This window comes from Siphateles boraxobius, unplaced genomic scaffold, assembly GCF_051911475.1.
Source record: "Siphateles boraxobius isolate OS27281-9 unplaced genomic scaffold, OSU_SipBor_1 2, whole genome shotgun sequence".
NCBI classification, from domain to species: Eukaryota; Metazoa; Chordata; class Actinopteri; order Cypriniformes; family Leuciscidae; genus Siphateles; species Siphateles boraxobius.
In genome coordinates, this window is record NW_027508810.1 from 10,110,493 (window position 1) to 10,130,301 (window position 19,809).

Genomic DNA, 19,809 nt, shown 5'->3' on the forward strand with positions numbered 1-19,809 from the left:
ATATAGGCCCAACAATTAAATATAAAATAATAAAATCAAGTTTATAAGGATAATAACACTACATAAGTATATTAATAAGTCTGTTTAGATCTATAGGCTATAATGTTTCAAACTGAACTATTAAAATTACCATGGTTACCATGTTCGTCAAAATGCCATAGTTACAGCATCTTTATAGTCACTGTAAAGTAAGTTAGCCTAAACAAAGCAGCAGGAATGTTTAAATACCCAGTGTTTAAGGGATATTCTGTTTTAATTTAATATTGCCACAGTAATAACTGTTAACTACTGAGTAACTAAATATTTTTAACTAAGGGTATTGTTATTGTACCCTATAATGTAAGTACAGTAACGTAACTGAATGTAAAAAATAGCCTACGCCCACAAGCTGAGGAGCGAGCACATGCAGCACAGGGAAAAAGTGGAACAGCGAGGAGGGTGTTACTCTCTATCCATCATTGTTAAATATATATTGGAGGTTAGTAACACAAGAAACAGAAGCTCAGGTCAGATAACTCCACTATCAAGACGACTTCGGTTGCTACAGGGGAATTGGTAGTAACTTATCTGTATTCTGTTTTGGCGCCGAAACCAGGAAACAACGCACCGTTGACATTAGGAAATTATACAGAAATTAAGTAAGTAAATCAAATTTAAGCCATTATATATATTTTTTTCCCTAAAAAAGTTAAAGATTCAAGAAAAACACGTGTGTAGGTTGATGGGTTCATCTTTAGACTAATGTAAATAGAGACTTTGGTAACTAAGTTACAAATACAGACACGTGGCGAGTTCTGACTCTGAGTTCAGCTTTTAATGAGTTTTCTTCTACAATACGTTTATTTTTTCATAAACTGAAAATTTCAGTTTGTTGTATTTTAAAAGAGCTCAAACGTATTTTAAATGAGCTAACTTTTTCTACCTTAGACAGGCGTGTTTTATTGCAACTTAACGTTAGTTGTGGAACGCATATGGCGACCTTGAGCATCTCACCGGCTGAGGAAAAAAAGTTTGTTTGTTTAATCCCGTCGAGAAAGTAGACCCTAAATTTGTTTCTCCTTGGGACACGCCGAGAAAGCTAAACCCTTTGTCCTCTGGGGAAATACAGCGAGGGCAAAACTCACAGCGTTTCGGGCTCCGGAAAAGGTTTGCCTAGACCCGAAAACCAGTTCCCCCCGCCGAGTGTCTCACTGATGGGTCTTCATTGAGGAATCGATTCTATTAATGCAATTCGAACGATTTAAATCTATTGCTTCTAATGATGGTGGAACGCGCTACACAAATTTTGATCCTCAGTCGTTTGATGCATGGTGTTTTACAGTCTGTTCAGATTTTAAAAGTGATGCAATACTTTAAGAAGGTTTTAAAAGGACTACGGTAACTGTGTTGGAGCATGAGAGATTTGTCCATTTAAAAGATCCGATTCCTCACCAGAGGAGGGCACGACACTTTTCAATTATATTACTACCAGACAGCATAAAGGATTCTACGGATTTGATTCAAATTGAAAGTTAGGGGCACATTTAACCCTCTGGTACTCTTTGTCAAAAATGACCACATTTTTTAAATTTTATTTCAATTAAAGGTTTATTTCAACTTAAACTCGTAAATCTTGAATGCTTTAGTTTAAAGCAGTCTTAAGTTCGATCTCTTTTCAAAAACAACACTTGGCAGATTATTTGCTGAAGTGAAAAAAGTTTAAAAAGAAGTGAACTTAAAAAAAAGTCACAGAATTTTGGCCGTACTACCAAAAGTTTTCACTAAATTCATCTCCCATTAATTTCCAATGCAGTCATTTTTGTTCAAGTGCGACGATTGTTTTTCAGAACCATTTAACCTTTTCAAATTATGTCCATGATTTTCTTAAATTGCTCCCAGGACTTCACTCACTTTTGGTGCTTGAACTTTATTATAAAGCATCCTCTACTTATAAACATTTAGAGAACGGTGTGTCTGCTCCTTAATATGTACACACAAGATTAACTGTAAAATTCACGGAGCCCAGGACTGGAATACGCATTTTATAGGGGCCATCCTCTATTTCTCTGTTCAGAGAGTAATGAACAGGCGTACAGGACCTACGTGGTCCCCTGTAAACACACACAGAATGTAAATTGTTCCAGTCGAGTGACGCAGGACTCACTGGACAGAACTGTTAATAGTTAATTTTTAACTGTGCAATGTGGTTCACATACCTGTGTGCCAAAAGGTTTACACTAGATACCCACTGTTTTCACTAAACACATGATAACATGAAAACCCAAAACTGTCTTCACTCATACTATAAACAAACACACATGCAACTGACCTAAACTGAATACTAAAATGTAATCTGCTTAAATGTAAATGGCTTTCTACCTTTGTGGAACTGCCAGTTAGTGAAACCTGCTTTCCCTCATTCAGAGGGAATCATTGGAGATTATTTTGAGCACGTGCCACTGTGTGAGTTTCAAAAAAAATCCTCCCATAAGCCTGTGTGTTGAGGACAAAGACATTTAGTGGACTGTGTCTAATCGTATTAAACACAACACGCTGAATCAGTGTCCTGCTGAGATCCCTGCAGTTTCTTTCTCTCTTCTTTCTGTCTCCCTCTTTGTATTGCCTGTCCCCCCCCCCGCTCTTATCTCTTACTTTCTTTATTGTGTGTGTTAGTGGATGTTTTGGTTATCCAAGTTATAATGACCCCGATCTCTTGCAGTCATGTCATGGGATAAGTTGACCCGGTTTACAAACAAAAACTTGGACTCATTTATTTTATTATCTCTAATCAGAGGATACACTTTCCTTTAGGACATAAGCTCTGAGTTATTAATCAAATTAATGGTTCTAATTTGTTACATATTGGTTCTAATTTGTTGCATGTGATGCTGGTGGTTTTTTCCAAGTTGTTTCACAGCAACCAATGCAAATTGATTGGACACACCCCTGTTTAAAGAGCTTTTGACTTGTAGTAAGTAGTAGGAAGTGGTTAGGCGTGTCTCTCTTTTACAATTCACAAGAATTTGCTGAGATTTCAAGAATGAAGGCCTCACATTCTCACTATTTTGTTTTTAAATATGTCTACTAACAATTTTCAAGTGGTCAACTGAACAATTTCTGAAATGCCATTGAAATTTCCACCAGCGATGTGTTTAATAGCGTTCTGAGACATGTGAAATATTTTTTTAATTAAGAAATGTACCTGTCACTAATTTCATAGTGCCTGTAGCTAAAAAAATGGGCTATTTGGTTAGATCGAACTTTATTGTCCACCAATGTGGAAATTCTTGTTCGGGTTCTCATAAAAAGCAATTAAACACATACACAAGTAACAACAAGTAATGCACATGCGTCACCGTTTTTTCACTAGTTACGGTTATGTAGTTTACACGGAGACGTTAACAGTATCGTTTTCACGTTGAAACCTATTTTCCAAAGTTTATGTTTTCAGGCCCCCAAAACGCTGTTGTCGTGTTGTTTTTGGTTTTTAGTGTTTAGTCCTGTAAACGACCCGTGACATCAAAGCTCTTCAGTTTACGCATAAGAAACAACCTTTGACCTTAAAATATTGTTAACATTCTCACCAAAACTAATACTTAATAATACTTCATAACTAATACTTCCCATATACTTAAAACTTTCCCCAATTTCAACAGCCTAATCATTTAACATTAGTTTCCCTAACTAACAGAATTAACACAACAGAAGATCAGTTATTTTTTTTCCTTACATTTACTATGTGTAAACCACTTAATTTGCACCAGTCTTCAATAACAACCACATTTCCGTCAGGACCACTATCGTCAAATACGATTGACAATTAGCATACAGTTTGGATTGGCGGTATGGTTCTGTTCTGGGCAAGAACTCCGTGCACATCCATGCAGCCTAGCATGGATAAGAGCAGGGAGAGCAGCAGTAGACAGAACAGAACCAACATGAGTGTATTGCAAACAATATTGCATGTATTCAAAGTACAACATAATTCGAGAATTTATTCTGATTCAAGGGGAATCAGATTGCCATAGTGAGAGGAGGAGCTGGGGATGGAGGAGGGTAATTAGCTCCTGAGAAACGCAACAGCTGCTGTTAATACTGAAGGAGCTTATATATGTATACAGTGATAGGCGTCGTATTCCTATAGGTAGATGGGTATCAGCTTAGAGTCAGCTGATGCGAGCTTGACTAACGTGACCTGCCAGATCTGATGCTACGCTTGATTTTTAAAATAGATTTGCACACTCATTAATTGACTCTGAACAAAGTTGCACCAGAACCATATCATCAGCATACTTATACAGACCAGGGGCCGGTTGCACCAGCTAAATAAAAAGTGTTACTTGCTTGTTGTAAGCTACAACTTAGCCTAGTTTTGACGTAAATGGGCACTGCGCTTAGTTGAAGTGTAACGCTATGTATAACTAAATATTTACTGAAGCCTCCGATCAGGAGTAACGTTTGGACTAAAATAGCAGGCAGACTGCTACACATCAACAAGCTCTTTTACCTGACAGACTTCAGTTCTTTAGACATATGATAATGCTGACATTTAAACTCGCTTACATTTTAAAAGAGAGAACATTATGTGAATAGATAACTTTGTTAGCGGCTCATCAACACGAACCCGTCCTACAGCGCTGCTGTGTGCATCTGTCCCATCGGTCTGTGTTGTGCATGAAACATTAAATCAGTCGTAATCAATTAATGTTATTTTTTTTTTTTTTTGTAACATCAATTATTTATTTATATTTATTCATTTGTTACACATTCAGTTTCTGAATGTTAGTTACATCTAAAAACACTTATGTTATTGATGATTAAGTGTCGTATTTGATATTATGCGACTACGCATTACTTTACGGAGAGCTTACGACCTACTAGCTATGTTCCGTCTTACAAACAAATGGTGCAACGAAATAAATTACAGAGTAGGTTACAATCTAGCTAGTAGTTACTAAGCCTCTAGTGTGGACTTTACGTTCCAGTTCAAGAAATAACTTACGAACGGCTGGTGCATCCCTACCCAGATGTATTACTCTATAGCTCACTGGTATTGAGAGTAAGAGTGGTGACAACACACAACCCTGTGGTGCCCTTCTGTTTAAAACCAGTTCATTTGAAAATGTGCCCTTAAAAAAAAAGCTTTGTGGCCGATCTGAAAGGAAATCTTTTATCCAGTATGTCAATGCAGAATTTATATCCACAAAACAAAAGCAAATGAACCTAGTGCATTGTATTAAAACAGGTCAAATCAATAAAAAGAAAAATATTAATACTTTTATTTAGCAAGGACTCATTGAATTAATCAAAAGTGTCAGTAAAGACATTTATAATGTAAAAAATAAAGAATCCTGAAAAAGAAATGTATCATTGTTTCCTCAAAATATATTAATTAGATAATTAAATATAATTAAACTGTTTTCAACATTGATGATGTAAACAAGAAATGTATATATATATTGAGCATTAAATCATAGTAGAATGATTGTGACACTGAAGACTGGAGTAATGATGCTGAAAATTCAGCGTTGCATCACAGGAAAAAATTGCTTTAAAATATATTCAAATAGAACAGTTATTTTAGTTTTTAATAATACTTCACAATAATATTGTTTTTACTGTATTTGTGATCACAAATGCAACCTTATAAGAGATTTCTTCTGAACATTCAAAATATTCATGTATAAATGTTGATTATATTAGAGCCCATGTACGTGTACTTGCCCAAGAAGTATAAAATACCTTAAACGTTTCAGAATGACTGTGGTGCGGAAAACATAATCTGAATTCATAAATGGCAAGAAGAAAATAAGCAGCCATATTTACACATTTAAGACATTGCATTATGGATCGTTAGTTATTAAAAAGAGTAGATTCCTTATGTATTTATGTATATTGTCAAAAAAAAAATAGCAACACATCTAAAACCTACTAAAACTGATAAGATACACTATTTTGCACATCTGTAAAATGAAATCCTTTTTTCCGTCATGCTGCCGAAGAACCTTATGTCAGTAATTTTTGCTAAGGCATGAGCATTTTCTAAGCTAGAATTTGCATATGTTTTTTAATATATCACGATGCGTTTACTGTCAGACTCTTGATTTATTTTGTTTTAATAGACCTTCTTTTTCTCTGTTTGATAGGGGGATGGCTCCCTCTCTAACACAGGCGTTCAGGAGGCGCTGGTGGATGGCCGTCACAGCGGTGTTGGAGAATCTGTTGTGTTCGGCTGTGCTGTTGGGCTGGGGCTCTCTGCTCATCATGCTGAAACGCGAGGGCTTTTACTCCCACCTCTGTATAGGTAACAGTCACAGAAGTCAAACACATTCACCCTAGCTCAAGTCACTAACTAGCACAAAAAGAAAACGGAGCCAGAGTTCCTGGGAAACCTGAACTGCTTGGAGACATTAAAACTTAATAAAGTCTCTGTCTCTTGCTTTCATTGACCTTCTCTCTCTCTCTCTCTCCCTCTCTCTCTCTTTAGAAAATGTAGAAAATAAGACTGAGAGTGTGAACGTTAGCGAACCACATGAATGGCTGAGCTGTGTGGAACAGGAAGAAATGTTGAACTTGGGCTTCACCATTGGCTCATTTCTGCTCAGTGCCGCCACACTGCCATTGGGTATTCTCATGGATCGGTTCGGCCCCAGGCCACTGCGCCTCTGTGGAAGGTGAACACACACGTACTTACTTATGCTCTGATCGGTTACTAATATGTGCATATAAGAGCACTTTCACATTCGAGTTATTAATTATTCGGAAACGCTTCATTTTACAGTACAGTACTTACAGTGTACTTACCTAGAAAGCACTGGGTAATATGAGGTAAGTACATGGGTTAAGGTTAGGTTTATGGGTAGTTTCAGGGTTAGTACCTAGTTACTACCCAGTTATTACCGAGTTATTGTAATTACTATAATAAGTATGTACATGGGAAACAGGACTGTAAAATGAAGCGTTACCAATTATTCTTCAGACAATATATGTGAAAATAGTGTTTAATTTTATCGATAAAACAATCTTTTAATTGCAAAATGAACGTTTCATCCCGGTTTGAATAAGGAAAGCAATATCTTTGTCATAGTATCCTTTCAATGGTTAAAGTTACCACAGTCATTCCATGTGCTGCACTTTATATGAACCATTTTGTTTTATTAGTTTATTTTTATTTATCTTTATTATAATTTGAAAGATAAAGAATAAAGATATTGTTTGATAAGTGAGATCTCTGATTGTAGTCCTTGAAAACCAAAAAAAGTAGTGCTTGAATTTCATTGTACAGTATCTGTACGAACCCTGATTGCATTTATATTTATATTTTGGTCTGTATTTGTTTCATTAACGATTATTCATATTTTAATTTCTTTTCTCAGTGCGTGTTTTTCGGTCTCTTGTATGATCATATCTGTATCAGCCTATCAACCGGAAGGTGAGCGAACTAATACATTAAGAATGTGCAACAGTCCCCGAATTATGTCAGTGATCAATCAATAATTGCTGGAGTTCTTTAAAACATTTAAAAAAAATCATTTAACATTCAACAACACATTGTTTATAATTCATCAGTGGCTATTTTGATAATTGATTATTAATCAGTCGAGGATTTCAATAAATAGAATTTAAAAAAGCATAATTTTATTTTCAACATTTCTTTTTTTTAGTCTGCTAAAATGTTCTGCCTTTAAATATAGAGCAGTGCTAGATAATTAGCAATAGCTGACTTGATGAATTAACAGAAGTAGTATTTTTATTCCAAGTAAATTTTGTGTAAAATATATGTTCACAGTTGTACACAGAGTCTCAAATGTAGCATTTAGTAGTAAATTCAGAATTTATATATGTATGCTACTGTATACAGCTGACACAAAGTATAATGCGTCATATCCAAGTCATTGTTACATTTTTCAGTTGACCAAACAGCTGTTTCAATTGTGTAATAATTGTTGTGCCTTTCATTCTAGTCCTCTCTGCACTCATTTTTCTGGCTCTGTCACTCAATGGCTTTGGAGGGATCTGTCTGACCTTCACATCTCTCATGGTAAGAAAAAAATAGAAAATGGTAGAGCGGAAGAGCACCTGTGGTGACTTGCATGTTTTGTAGTGCAGCTGTCACATGAAGCTTTTTAAAGTTTATTTTGTTCAGACAAGTGTGTGGGTGTGCATGTATTTATGTGTATTGGCCAGTCAGAGGATTGACGCACATGACCGAAGGAGAAATTCAGGCCTTTTCAGTGCCCACCAATCAGAATGCTAAACTGCCCACACGCCTTCTCTGAACTCCCTCCCATCAACCTCTAGCTGAAACAGAGCAAGGGCACAAACAGATTGTGACTTTCCTAACGGTTTAGTGATATCACCTGGTATGGGAAAGAATGACTATATATATATCAGCTGCTCGCAGATGCCAAAACACACTTACCCTTGTGCGTTCACATTGCTCATCTAGTGCTGCTCAGGTATGTGTACACACTGCCCTGCACTAGACAACACATGGGTGCTTTTTATCCATTGAGATCCTGATGCACACTTCTGAGAAAAACATAGCAAGTAAGTAAGACTCTCTTTGTTGACAGTGATTTACCACCTGCATGGAGACAATAACAGCATACAGTGCTGATATTACACTGAACACTATATTTACCCTGTTCCACTATGTGCGTTGTTATGATCTTTTCTGAACTGACTTGTGATCAGCAGGTCAGTGACCTCCATGATTTTGTGTACTAATTACACATAATAAAATCCAGTCACAAATGAGATCTCTTTAACTCTTTTTTGTCCTAGACAGCAATGATATGAAGGCAAGAGCGGATGGAAACGTTTAGCTTAAATCTCCTTTTCATACGTTTCTTCTAAGCAAAGGGCCCACTAATCTCACACTCAACGTTCTCACACAATGCTCAGATTTAAAAAACAAACAAACTCTGTAATCGAAATTCAGAGATTCTAATATTCACCTAACCATTTCTTATTAAAGTCTTCCAAGATTAAATTACCATTGGTGTAAGTCAAGGTTGTGTGTTGGGCCCTCTCCTCTTTTCAGTATATAAACATTGCTGACATCTATCATCCAGGCACATTCTTACCATTATTTTGCCAGCGACACACCTTTTACCTCTCATTTCTTATGACCTTAGCTATTCTTTCCACAACTATGTCATAGCATTTATAGCTATATACTGTTGCTGTACGTCAGTAATTGTCTCTTTTATGTCTACTTGTATTTGTCTGAGGAATTTTAGTTGAAACGTCTGAAGCAATACTTGCCATTAACACAACTGAGAAGTCTATTAACTTTCCTGAACTATGAACATCTGAGAAATAAATAGCCTAACATCATTTCCTTTGGGTACTGCACTGGTCTTTAAGGTTTGCAACCTTCTGTAACAAGTTCCTTTAGGTTGTTGTACCACTCTGTATTTGTGTGTGAAAACCACAAGCAAGTATAAATGTGCCTTTTCTCAGAAGTATGCGTTTTTAACCTTTTGATTTCACACAGGGTAGTAAAACACACTAGCACACTCCTGTTAGTTTGCAAGCGTCTGGAAAATGAAGCACTACTTGGAAAGTTCTTGGAAAACAGATTTGGGAGTTCTTTGAAAACAATCCACGCCAGGACTTCGTGCTAACAGTAGCATATATATTTCTCACAAGGCTTTACACAAAGTTCTCTGTTTTTATTTTACACTTCATTGTGTTAATTATTGGCATTTAAGTCAGGCATCTCTATCACTTTTGCTCATAATTGCAGTTAGACAAGTGATGTTCGCTTGACTTTTAACTTAAAACCACCCAGAACAACTTAGCATCAGGGTGGCGAGTTTTTCCATGGTTAAGCAAGCACAACTCACATTGTTTTCAAAAAACAAAATAATCTAGTTATTGTTCCTGTTTTGTGTATTGCAAGTGTAGGATCAGCAGCATCATATGATTTTCCTATACTGATAACAATTTTCATGTCCTTTCTCCCTGTGATAGCTGCCGAACATGTTTGGAAGCCTGAGCTCCACTGTGCTGTCACTGATGATTGGCTCGTATGCATCATCGGCTGTCACCTTTCCTGGAGTCAAGGTAGTTTATTTTTTGTGTAAATAAAGGTTAAACCAGTTTGACATGTACAGTCGGCGTGCTCGGAATCAAACCCTGAAGGAAATGTACACACCTGTGCCACATGTAGAAATCATCAGCTTAAACTTCATAATATAATAGTGATATTCATTCATTCCAGGTTTTGAGCTGGGATTGTGTACGGACAAATTTTAGCTCAATGAATTCTTTAGTTTTGAATAATTTCAATGCCAACATTAAATCGGAATGGACCCCATGTACTTACATTTTATTTAAAACACATCTGATGTTATAATGTTAATCTAAAAAAAAAAAAAATTCAGTATTATATCTTTCATTAAAATGAACAAACCCCTAGGATTTCATCAACCCTGGTTGGGAAAACTGGCCAAAATGGTCATGCTGCTGTTAGTTGTACAGTAGTGTTCATAAATTGTTTGTGAAAGAAGTCTCTTGTCTCTTGTAAAGGCTGCATTTATTTGATCAAAAATACATTAAAACAGTAATATTTTGCAATATTATTACAATTTAAAATAACGTTTCTATTGTAACAGATTATTTATTCCTGTGATCAAAGCTGAATTTTCAGCATCCAGTCTTCAGTGTCACATGATCCTTCAGAAATCATTCTGATATGCTGATTTAATGCTCAAATATTAATGGTGCTTAGTTATTATTTGCTGCCTAATAATTTAGTTAAAACAATGATAAATCTTTTTCAGGGCTCAAAAGAAGTTGAAATCTTTTTCTACTTTTCACTTTTATTCAATTTAATGTATCGATGCTGAATTAAAGTATTGATTTCTTTATAAAAAAAAAGTCTTACTGAAGTGTACATGCTGAGCTTTGTTATAACTGGAAGTGTCACTTTATCAGTATTACTCTAAAGAATAATGATATTCTGCTCATGTGTGTGAAATGCTGGAGTGTATTTAGGAACATGTTGTTCTTTGATATTTTGTCATGATGGTGCTGAGCCTAGTGTTACATATGCTTTCTTCAGCCTTATTCAAACCTAATACCATCAACCAGATGCTGCAGACAAGCAAAATCTTTTTTTTTTGGCCGACCATTCAAGCATGTCATTCAAATGGAAAAAAACCCTCATCAATATTACATTTGTCTTTGTCTTTTTCTCTTTCTCCAGCTGATATATGATGCCGGGGTGTCGTTTACTGTTATCATGTGGATGTGGGCCGGCCTGGCAGGTCTGGTGTGCCTCAACTGTTTTCTGAACTGGCCAGCAGAAGGGTTTGCTACCCCTGAAGAGATTAAGTTAGTCCGACATTTTTGTTACCTATATAACCCTCAACAATTACCTGAATACTCAGTAGTGTTACTTAAAATACAGCCTACCTAACTTTGACCCTCCTTGAGAGGGAATCTCTGGCACCTTTAATTTTGAGAATTTAAACATCTGAATAATAATTCCTAATTTCTTTCTTTTCCAACCATTTATTAGGGAAAAGATGCGTTTAGCTGAACATCACAAATTGTCTCCAGCTGAAGAGGCGACAGGAGAAACGGAGAAACTGCCTGCTGTAGCTCAGGATACACAACGTGAGACACTTTGAGATGAAGTGATACATTTTGAGACACTTTGTTACACTTGTGTGAATGTGTGTAGCTGAAGCTAACATCCTGGCAAAAATTTTCTCAGCTTCTGTCCCGTTCCGTCGCTCTGTGTTCTCTCCCATCTTCCTGTGGAGTCTGATCACTATGGGAATGACTCAGCTGAGAATCATCTTCTTTATGGGAGCCATGAACAAGATGCTCGAGTTCATGGTCACTCACGGAGAGACACACTGTAAGTGAAGCAACACAACTTGTGCATTATCACTGTATTTATTAAACCTGCCATCTGTCCAGGTGACTTAAAATGCGTCTCTTTCTTGTTTAGCCACTAAAGAACTGGAGGAGGAGGCAGAGCAGAAAGGTGAGACTCTTAAAACTGTTGTTAGTTTGATGAATGAAATTTATAATGTGATTAAATTAGCTGATTGTGACTATATTTGAACTTCCAGTGAGTTTCTACTCGTCCCTCTTTGGCACACTGCAGCTCTTGTGTCTGGCCACCTGTCCTCTGATTGGATATATCATGGACTGGAAGATGAAAGAGTGTGAGGTGGATCAGAAGACAGTGGAGAGAGAAAAAGAGTAAGGAATTGAAGTTCTTCTGGTCCCAGTGTTCTCTTCTCTGATGATGTCTTTAGTGGCGCGAGGGCGGGGCAACCTGTCACTCACATGAGATCCACCAATAGCAAACCACAACCATCCAATCAATTCCCCATGGACAAAATCAAGCCCCGCCCTACATTTTTTCTTGTTTGAGAGGCCGTTTCACTCGGATATACGTCACAATCGTTCTGTAAAAATCATTCTTCTTTGACTTCTTGTGTCCTGCCAGAGCTGTTGCTGTACCAAAGCGTGACAGAAAGATCCAGAAGTTGACCAATGCCATGAGAGCCTTCATTTTCACAAATGTTCTGCTCCTTCTGTTTGGAATCCTCTCACTCATAGACAACCTGCCTCTGCAGGTAACAACATAATCGACATCATTCACACTGTTAGCAGGCTAAGCAGCTCACTTTATGAGTGGATTGATGGATATTTCAGTATCATGTTATATATACACCACCAATCAAACCTTTGGGGTCGCTATGCTTTTTTCAAATGTTTTTGAAAGAAGTCTCTTATACTCGTCAAGGCTGCATTTATTTGAACAAAAAATATAGTAATAACAGTAATATTGTGAAATTTCTATTGTAATTATTTTCAAATGTAATTTATTCATGTGATGGAAAAACTGATTTTTCAGCATGATTACTCCAGTCTTCGGTGTCACATGATCCTTCAGAAATCATTCTGATATGATGATTTACTGCTCAACAAACATTTCTCATTATTATCAATGCCGATAAAACAGTTGCTCTGCTTAATATTTTTCTGGACACGTGATGCAGGATTCTTTAATAAATAGAAAGCTCAAAAGCATTTATAAGCATTTAACATCATTTATTTGAAATAACTTTTATTCAGAATTCAAAATTCTAATTAAAATAAGTTTATTAAATAAATCTGACTCCAAACTTTTGAATGGGAATTTATTTGCATAGGTAAAAACTCTTAATTACAGTTGATGTGTCATCTGGTTACGTTCTTATAACTGTCATTCTTTGTCCAGATTGTGACGTTCATTTTGCATACTATGGTACGAGGCTTCATTCACTCGTGTTGTGGAGGCCTGTATGCTGCTGTGTAAGTACACACACACACACACACACACACACACACCAAACTTGTAGTTTAAACACACTGGCAGGTTCAGACTTATCCTTCTCTTTTATAACCATTTGATGGTTATAAAACTGCACTTGGCAGGATCAGGTTTACCCTGTTTGAGTGTGAAGTATATGTGTAAAATTCAGACCCAGTGACAGGCATTAGTGTTACCAAGGCAAATGACCATGATCCCCTAATGACATCACACATACACTCTTTGACCTGTCATTTAAATGCTTCATTACAATCACAAATAGAAGAAACCTGCAGACAGTTTTATCTCTCTCTCTCTTTCGCAGGTACCCATCCAATCATTTTGGCACTCTTACGGGGTTGCAGTCTATGATCAGTGCTGTGCTGGCTCTCCTGCAGCAGCCCCTCTTCATGATCATGTTGGGACCTCTGAATGGAGATGCTTACTGGGTAAGAAATGCCATTTTTACCTGCTATATTTAGGAAGTTTCCAGAATCAGAAGATCCAGTTCCTATTTAAATCTATAGCTCTAACCCACAATGAAGTGAGCTGCCTACCTAGACTGCATTTAAGGTATCATGGACCTGTACCAAAAAGTAGGAAGCAAATTCAAAACCTTCTAAGATGCTTTTATTTTAAGACTATTTAAATCATTTGTGGTGAGGGCAAACCCAGAATGCATTGTGACAAACTCTGTGGAAGAAAAAGTTTCAATTAGGACTTCAATCATTTTCAAAGTTTAAAACAAAGATTGATACAAATTAAATCCTAAATTAATTTTTTTCTTCAGTGTAGGCTGTAGACAGCAACACTTATGTTTATTGGTATTTTCAGTGACAATTAACTATCATGCAATTTTACATTGTAAATGTATTCTCTTTCAATCCGATCAGATCAACGTGGGGCTTCTTATCTTCTCACTGTCCGGTTTCCTGTTGCCGGGATACTTGTTCTTCCACCGCAGACAACTTTGTCAGATGAGGGCTGAAGGAAAAGCTAACGGACACATTCCTGTTGAGGATCAAGATGTAACCCAGCCTCTGACCAACGGACACAGCAACGGTCACGTCCCGCAGGAAGCTTAACTCAATAATGGAGCATCACAGGACTTTATACATTTCAACCTCATCGGCAGGACATGTGACAAACTCTGCCATTCCCAACATCCTCATTAAACACGCAACCGTTTCATTTTTTGTTGTATGCAATACATGTGGTTGACGCTTGCAAAAGCAGATATCAGATCAGTATTGTCTTGTTCAGTGATCTACTGAGTGTGTGTATTAAAAATCTCAAAATCTGCCTGTGAAAAGTAAGCAATGCTTTCACAAGTTTTTAGAGGAATATTTATTGAACTGCGCACACGTTGGCAGTGATTCACGGACATGAACTATCTCGGCCAGCCGCTGGACTCACAGAGGGAACGGTTTCTGCCCGTTCAGCGTCTGTTCTCCTTCACAGAAGAGAAAGAGTGTTGATTATTGTGTGTATTATAGTGCCTGTTTTTCTGTCTATGATTGAAAACTTGAGAGACAATCAACACAAGCATTTCAGCGAACACCAAAGACACTGCTAATGGAGCTTTTTAAAGTGTATCACTTTATTCTCCTCTTGTAGTTCATTAAGTGTTATCCCAAAGCAAAACCATTTCAGGCAGATTTAACAAGTTTTTTTTAAAAAGCAACCGAAATGAATTTTGTGTGTATTCAGTTTTTTTCCCCTCTGTGTATTTCATTGAAAGGGAATTCTATTTTTGTATTTCTGTTATTGTGACATCATTTAATGCATATGAGCTGTAAGTAGATGTGCTCTGTATATAAAACAACATGTATTCATGATATTTGCGTAAGCTTGTGGGGTGGGTTGATTGGGTGTTTTTTTTTTTAAAGTTGGGAACTAATGATATGCTTACAGCAGTCTCTTTTAAATGTCAATATGAGTTTTCATTTATTTTTGTGAAACTAGTGCCTTATTTTATTATTTAAAGTCATCATTTAATTCTCAATTTTAGAGACATATGGGAAACCAAAGCCATTTGATCTTTCTGGACATGGGAACATTAAAGCCATATGGGACTACTGGAGATGCAGATGTGCGAGAAGAAGAGAGTATCCGTGTACCGAGTGCAAGAATGTCAGATATGAAATACCAAAAACATTAAAAAAATGCATTATTGTGAATGGTTTGCTTGAGTCTTCAATCTAAGATTGTTATTGTCTTCATGGAGCATGTCTCCATCTAGCGGTTCCTGCAATATTTTATTTTACTCAGTGTTATTTTAGGATAATTTATTTATATACTGTTATTTATTAGATTATATATTTATTAGAATATAATATAACGCGAATCGGGTTGTTCGCTCAGAATAAAACAAAGTCAATAGTGTGCGGTAGAGTGTTATTATTATTGTCATTCAGGTTCGTTCCTGCTATCTACCTGCACCTAACCAGGCTGTGCATGGACCTTGGGTTGAATTATAATATATTATAAATATATATATCTATATAATATTATACAAGTGTGTTTATACAGGAATTACAATTACAGAAGTAATATTATATAGGCTACACTTCCCGGACAAAAGAAAAGTTGCTGTTTCGATTTAAATGAGCAAATGCTGAGATTGGATCATAATTGCAGTGATTATGATGTAGCCTAAGACACATCATGGCCATATTCCACGATAACAATGTCAAGATACATCAGGCTCAAATTGTGAAAGAATGGTTGGGGGAGGATCATGAATAATTTTTCACAAATTATTCGCCTCCTCTGAGTCCAGATCTTAAATTCACTGAAAGTCTTTGGGATGTGCTGGAGGAGACTTTGTCACTACAAGATCTGGACAAAAAATGTATGCACCTCTTGATGAAAATAAATGTTGTGATATAACTGTTGCCAAACATATAACATGCTAGAAACATAATAATCACTGCAATAATTATCCAAGAGTAAACTCTTAGCATTTGCCTATTTAAATCCAAACACAGCGACTTTTTTTGGCGGGACAGTGTTGTGAATACAGAACCATGAATTATTATTGTTTTTTTTTATTATAAACAAATTCGAATTAATATAGACATATATGCTCTGTCATATAACAAGGTGAAAGTTTAAACCTGTATGTCTAATAGGCTACTCAGAAGCAAATCCCCATCTGATACGGTTTCAGGGGTCAGGCTATTACGGCAGTTAAATTTTTTTTTGGAGCAGCTTATGGACTGACAATAAAAGTTACTCAGACTTTGTTTTATCTATTCATATCACGCGGTAAATAATAGCAAAGGCGGTCATAAAATTAATCAACGGGGAAAAAAGCTGAGCAAAGGCTTCAGACACTCAGTGAAAACTGTAAACATGCCGTTCCCGTTTGTCCGCGTGCGCAGCGAGTTTGTTTAGTCTGTCAGGTCACGTGGTGCGATTCCATAGTAAAGTTTGATTTTATCAGCTTTACTCTCTGTGAATGCTTCCTGTCAGGTAACTTTGGCGACCTGCAGCCGCACTACTCATTCAGAAATGCTGTCCCAGACCCTGTGAAGAGGGGACCGAAATATGTGGCTCTGCTGCCCAGGGTCCGGCGGGCCTCGTCCAAGTTTTCTGCTCTTTTCTTACAGCAGATGGAATGTCTAGAGCAGTTTTTCAACATCTCTCTCTCTCTCTCTCTCTCTCTCAATACGTACTCTTTTGACTTTTGTCCAACACTGCCATCTCCTGACTAAGTAATGTGTGACTGTTTCAATCAAAAATTTTAAGTGGTTTTAGATTAGAGCTGTTTAGAGCTAAGATTATTTTGACTATAGTAACTTGTGACTTTTTTTCTACTGCCAATCATACTGTGGAAAAAAAAGTTCATTTGAAGTATGTGTAAATAAAGTTTATTCATTCAGGGTTTCTTTATATTCAGAAAAAAAACACTTCAACAATCCAGTCTTTGTAAACATCAGTCAAACACACTGGTTCATATCAGGGTCTTTAACACTGTTCAACATGCGCTCTCTCACTCACTCTCACACACACACACACACACACTATCTCAGGCTGTTGCTGTTGGTTTGAGATCCAGTAAGACCAGGGTGATCAGGACTGTGTCGGTTCTGAGAGAAAAAGAGGGTAAAGCAGATGTAAAGCATGCACAGAATATACCGGGATCTACAAATGAGACGGATCAAAGCAGTTTACAATGTCTAGCAAGATTCTAGGAAGGCAAAATATTCTACAGCGTATGGATGTGGTTTGGGTGGCATTTTTTTATTTCGGATGCTATTGATATCAAAGTTTATGTATTTATGCATTTAATATCATATTTTTATTGTAGTATTATTTATATACTATTAAATTATATAAAAAGTATATACATTTAATATTTATTAATATTTTGAATTTGCCTTTATTTTATATTTTGAATGTATTTATATTATTTTGAGTGGTTTATTTTGTGCTTTTTTTATTTGGTTTTAATTTTAGTACTTAAACTTTTATTTTGTCAGTTTGTTTTATCTAATATTTATATCCTTATTTCTCATTTTAGTTTTTTTTTTTAGTTTTTTAATCTAATATTTTTATTTTAGCTTTACATCCATTACCGAAAACATTTGTAGTTGTTTTAGTTAACAGTAACAACACTTATTTTATTAAAATAAAATAACTCCATACAAAGCTGCTATAAATATGTAAAATCAGAAAGTGCATTTACACATTGATTAAATTTGCAGAATTAAAGTTTTAGACACACATTATGAATATAAATGAATGAATGAATAAAAATATGAAATTACAAAATCTGCAACTTCAAATTTTCTTTATGAAATATAATATACTCTTCCATGACAAGGGCAAAGTTTAAGGCTGCATCTCATTTACACAAAGCTAAACCGCCTCCAAAGTTTATGCATTTATACATGAATTATTACTGTCTTTATTTATAAATATATATATATATATATATAGTCTGTCCTCTAAAAGACCCAGTCTTGTCAAAAATACTCTGCCAGCTGGACTGTAGAAAGCACGTCCTAATGTTCTGCGCAATCTCATACCTTTTTTTTCTTTTTGTCTTTCTTTTTCTTCTTGCGATCAGGGTCATCATCCCTCTTTTTCTTCTTCTTTTTTGGATCAGAATCTGAAGGGGTTTCTGCACAGGAAAACAGGTTAGAGCCAAGTTAATGAATGCACGCATGCGCAGAGACTAGCAGCATGTGAAAACCTCTCAGGTTAGTACATCACCTGGTGGTAGAGGATCCTGCGGTCGATGATGTCTGTGTTTGTGTTTGCTCTTTTTCTTTGGCGGCTGTATGTGCATCAGTCTGTATTGCTCTGGAAGCTACAGCGCACACAAAAAATATAAAAATAAAGCTTTAAGAATATGTGTCAACAATATGCTGTCTAGGCATGCAGCTCACTACTAGTGCACTACTTTACCGGGCCAGTGTGAAGTCTAAATCCAGTGAGTAGAGCTCCTGTCAGGGGATTGAAAGAGTTTCCACAGACCGGATTTTTTTCTATGAGAGAGCGCAGAGAACTGCCATCTTGAACCCCTGGACAGTCTATCATTCCTGCAAGAGATAGAACACATCTTAGTGGCAAAATGCTATGATAACAACACTATGGTATATGACAAAAAGCCAGTTTATCACAATTTGTGGCAAGATTTTTCACGGAATTCATCGGATATTATGCATCTCTCTCTCAAATTGCCTTACCTGGTAACTCTGGTAAGAAGTTGCTCAGTTTCTCCTTCACTTTCTTGCCGCAGAATTTATTATACGCGTGTTCCAGATTATAGTGCGTGATGAGGTTCGTGTTTCCCGTCAGGTCGTTCCCAACTGAATCAGAACAAACACAAAAGCTGATCCAGATGCAGTACACCATGTTACATAACATTGGTACAAATCACAAATGGATTATAATGTCTTCTTAAATACTACAGACGTATTTACCAGGCAGTTCTCGTAGTAAATAGAAAGGTTCGTTCATAGCTCCGGGTTTTCGCAGTATAGGCCCCTCATCCCCGTGCTGTGCTGGAATCTGAGCCGCCACAGGCGCTTGGTTGGGCGGCATAGGCGGCGGAGGTTTTCCGGGGGCGAACCCCAAAGCCGTTGGCCCCGTGGGTGGCTGTGCATCATTTTGTCCGTACAAAGATGAAAATATTTCTGTCATAACTCCTGAAATTAAGTCATTTATATATTATTTATAAAACAAAGCTCGGATAAAAAGACCCGAACTGCTGCCGGTCACAAGGGTTTTGTAATGTGTTCAAGCAAGCAGCTCTCTCACATTATCAACAACAGCGGTGTACCATAATGACACGACCATAAGCGCACTCAATTTTATTAAAGGGATAGTTCACTCAAAAATGAAAATTGCTGTCATTACTTGCCCTCATGCTTGTTTTATACCTGTATGAGTTTCTTTCTTCTGCTGAACACAAAAGAAAATATTTTAAAGAATGTTGGTAAGCTGACAGTTGACAGAACCCATTGACTTCCATAGATGAAAAAAATGGA

General features: G+C 36.6%; 2 protein-coding genes across 3 annotated transcripts; one reads left to right on the forward strand and one right to left on the reverse strand.

The window, feature by feature from the left end:
- The first annotated feature begins 350 nt into the window (after nucleotides 1-350).
- On the forward strand, nucleotides 351-15,486 carry slc43a1a (solute carrier family 43 member 1a). 2 transcript variants are annotated; one of them, XM_077235834.1, is made up of 16 exons: nucleotides 351-478; nucleotides 596-638; nucleotides 6,126-6,283; nucleotides 6,467-6,653; nucleotides 7,356-7,411; nucleotides 7,944-8,020; nucleotides 9,961-10,053; nucleotides 11,198-11,325; nucleotides 11,513-11,610; nucleotides 11,711-11,857; nucleotides 11,951-11,986; nucleotides 12,075-12,207; nucleotides 12,458-12,587; nucleotides 13,235-13,308; nucleotides 13,632-13,755; nucleotides 14,200-15,486. In XM_077235834.1, exons 3-16 carry the CDS (start codon nucleotides 6,130-6,132, stop codon nucleotides 14,389-14,391), a joined length of 1,629 nt encoding a protein of 542 aa, XP_077091949.1. In that variant the 5' UTR covers nucleotides 351-478; nucleotides 596-638; nucleotides 6,126-6,129; the 3' UTR covers nucleotides 14,392-15,486. The 2 variants fall into 2 exon arrangements, with proteins under 2 accessions (XP_077091949.1, XP_077091948.1); XM_077235833.1 differs by having other exon boundaries at nucleotides 380-638.
- Nucleotides 15,487-17,165: 1,679 nt separating this feature from the next.
- Nucleotides 17,166-19,594, reverse strand: med19a (mediator complex subunit 19a). Its single transcript, XM_077235835.1, has 6 exons — nucleotides 19,243-19,594; nucleotides 19,006-19,128; nucleotides 18,725-18,858; nucleotides 18,530-18,626; nucleotides 18,343-18,437; nucleotides 17,166-17,400 (listed from the first exon to the last, which is right to left on the reverse strand). The coding sequence occupies exons 1-6, from the start codon at nucleotides 19,460-19,462 to the stop codon at nucleotides 17,335-17,337; spliced, it is 735 nt and encodes a 244-aa protein (XP_077091950.1). The 5' UTR covers nucleotides 19,463-19,594; the 3' UTR covers nucleotides 17,166-17,334.
- Between the last annotated feature and the right edge of the window lie 215 nt (nucleotides 19,595-19,809).

What these genes read in the sequence shown, in the direction of transcription:
- slc43a1a (XM_077235834.1), top strand. Translation starts at nt 6,130, where the DNA reads ATGGCTCCCTCTCTAACACAGGCGTTCAGGAGGCGCTGGTGGATGGCC. An exon ending in TTACTCCCACCTCTGTATAG is followed by an intron (nt 6,284 to 6,466) that starts GTAACAGTCACA and finishes CTCTCTCTTTAG; the next exon opens with AAAATGTAGAAAATAAGACT. An exon ending in GGAGGAGGCAGAGCAGAAAG is followed by an intron (nt 11,987 to 12,074) that starts GTGAGACTCTTA and finishes TTGAACTTCCAG; the next exon opens with TGAGTTTCTACTCGTCCCTC.
- med19a (XM_077235835.1), bottom strand. Translation starts at nt 19,462, where the DNA reads ATGACAGAAATATTTTCATCTTTGTACGGACAAAATGATGCACAGCCA. An exon ending in TTTACTACGAGAACTGCCTG is followed by an intron (nt 19,129 to 19,242) that starts GTAAATACGTCT and finishes GTTCTGATTCAG; the next exon opens with TTGGGAACGACCTGACGGGA. An exon ending in AAGACAAAAAGAAAAAAAAG is followed by an intron (nt 17,401 to 18,342) that starts GTATGAGATTGC and finishes TTTTTCTCTCAG; the next exon opens with AACCGACACAGTCCTGATCA.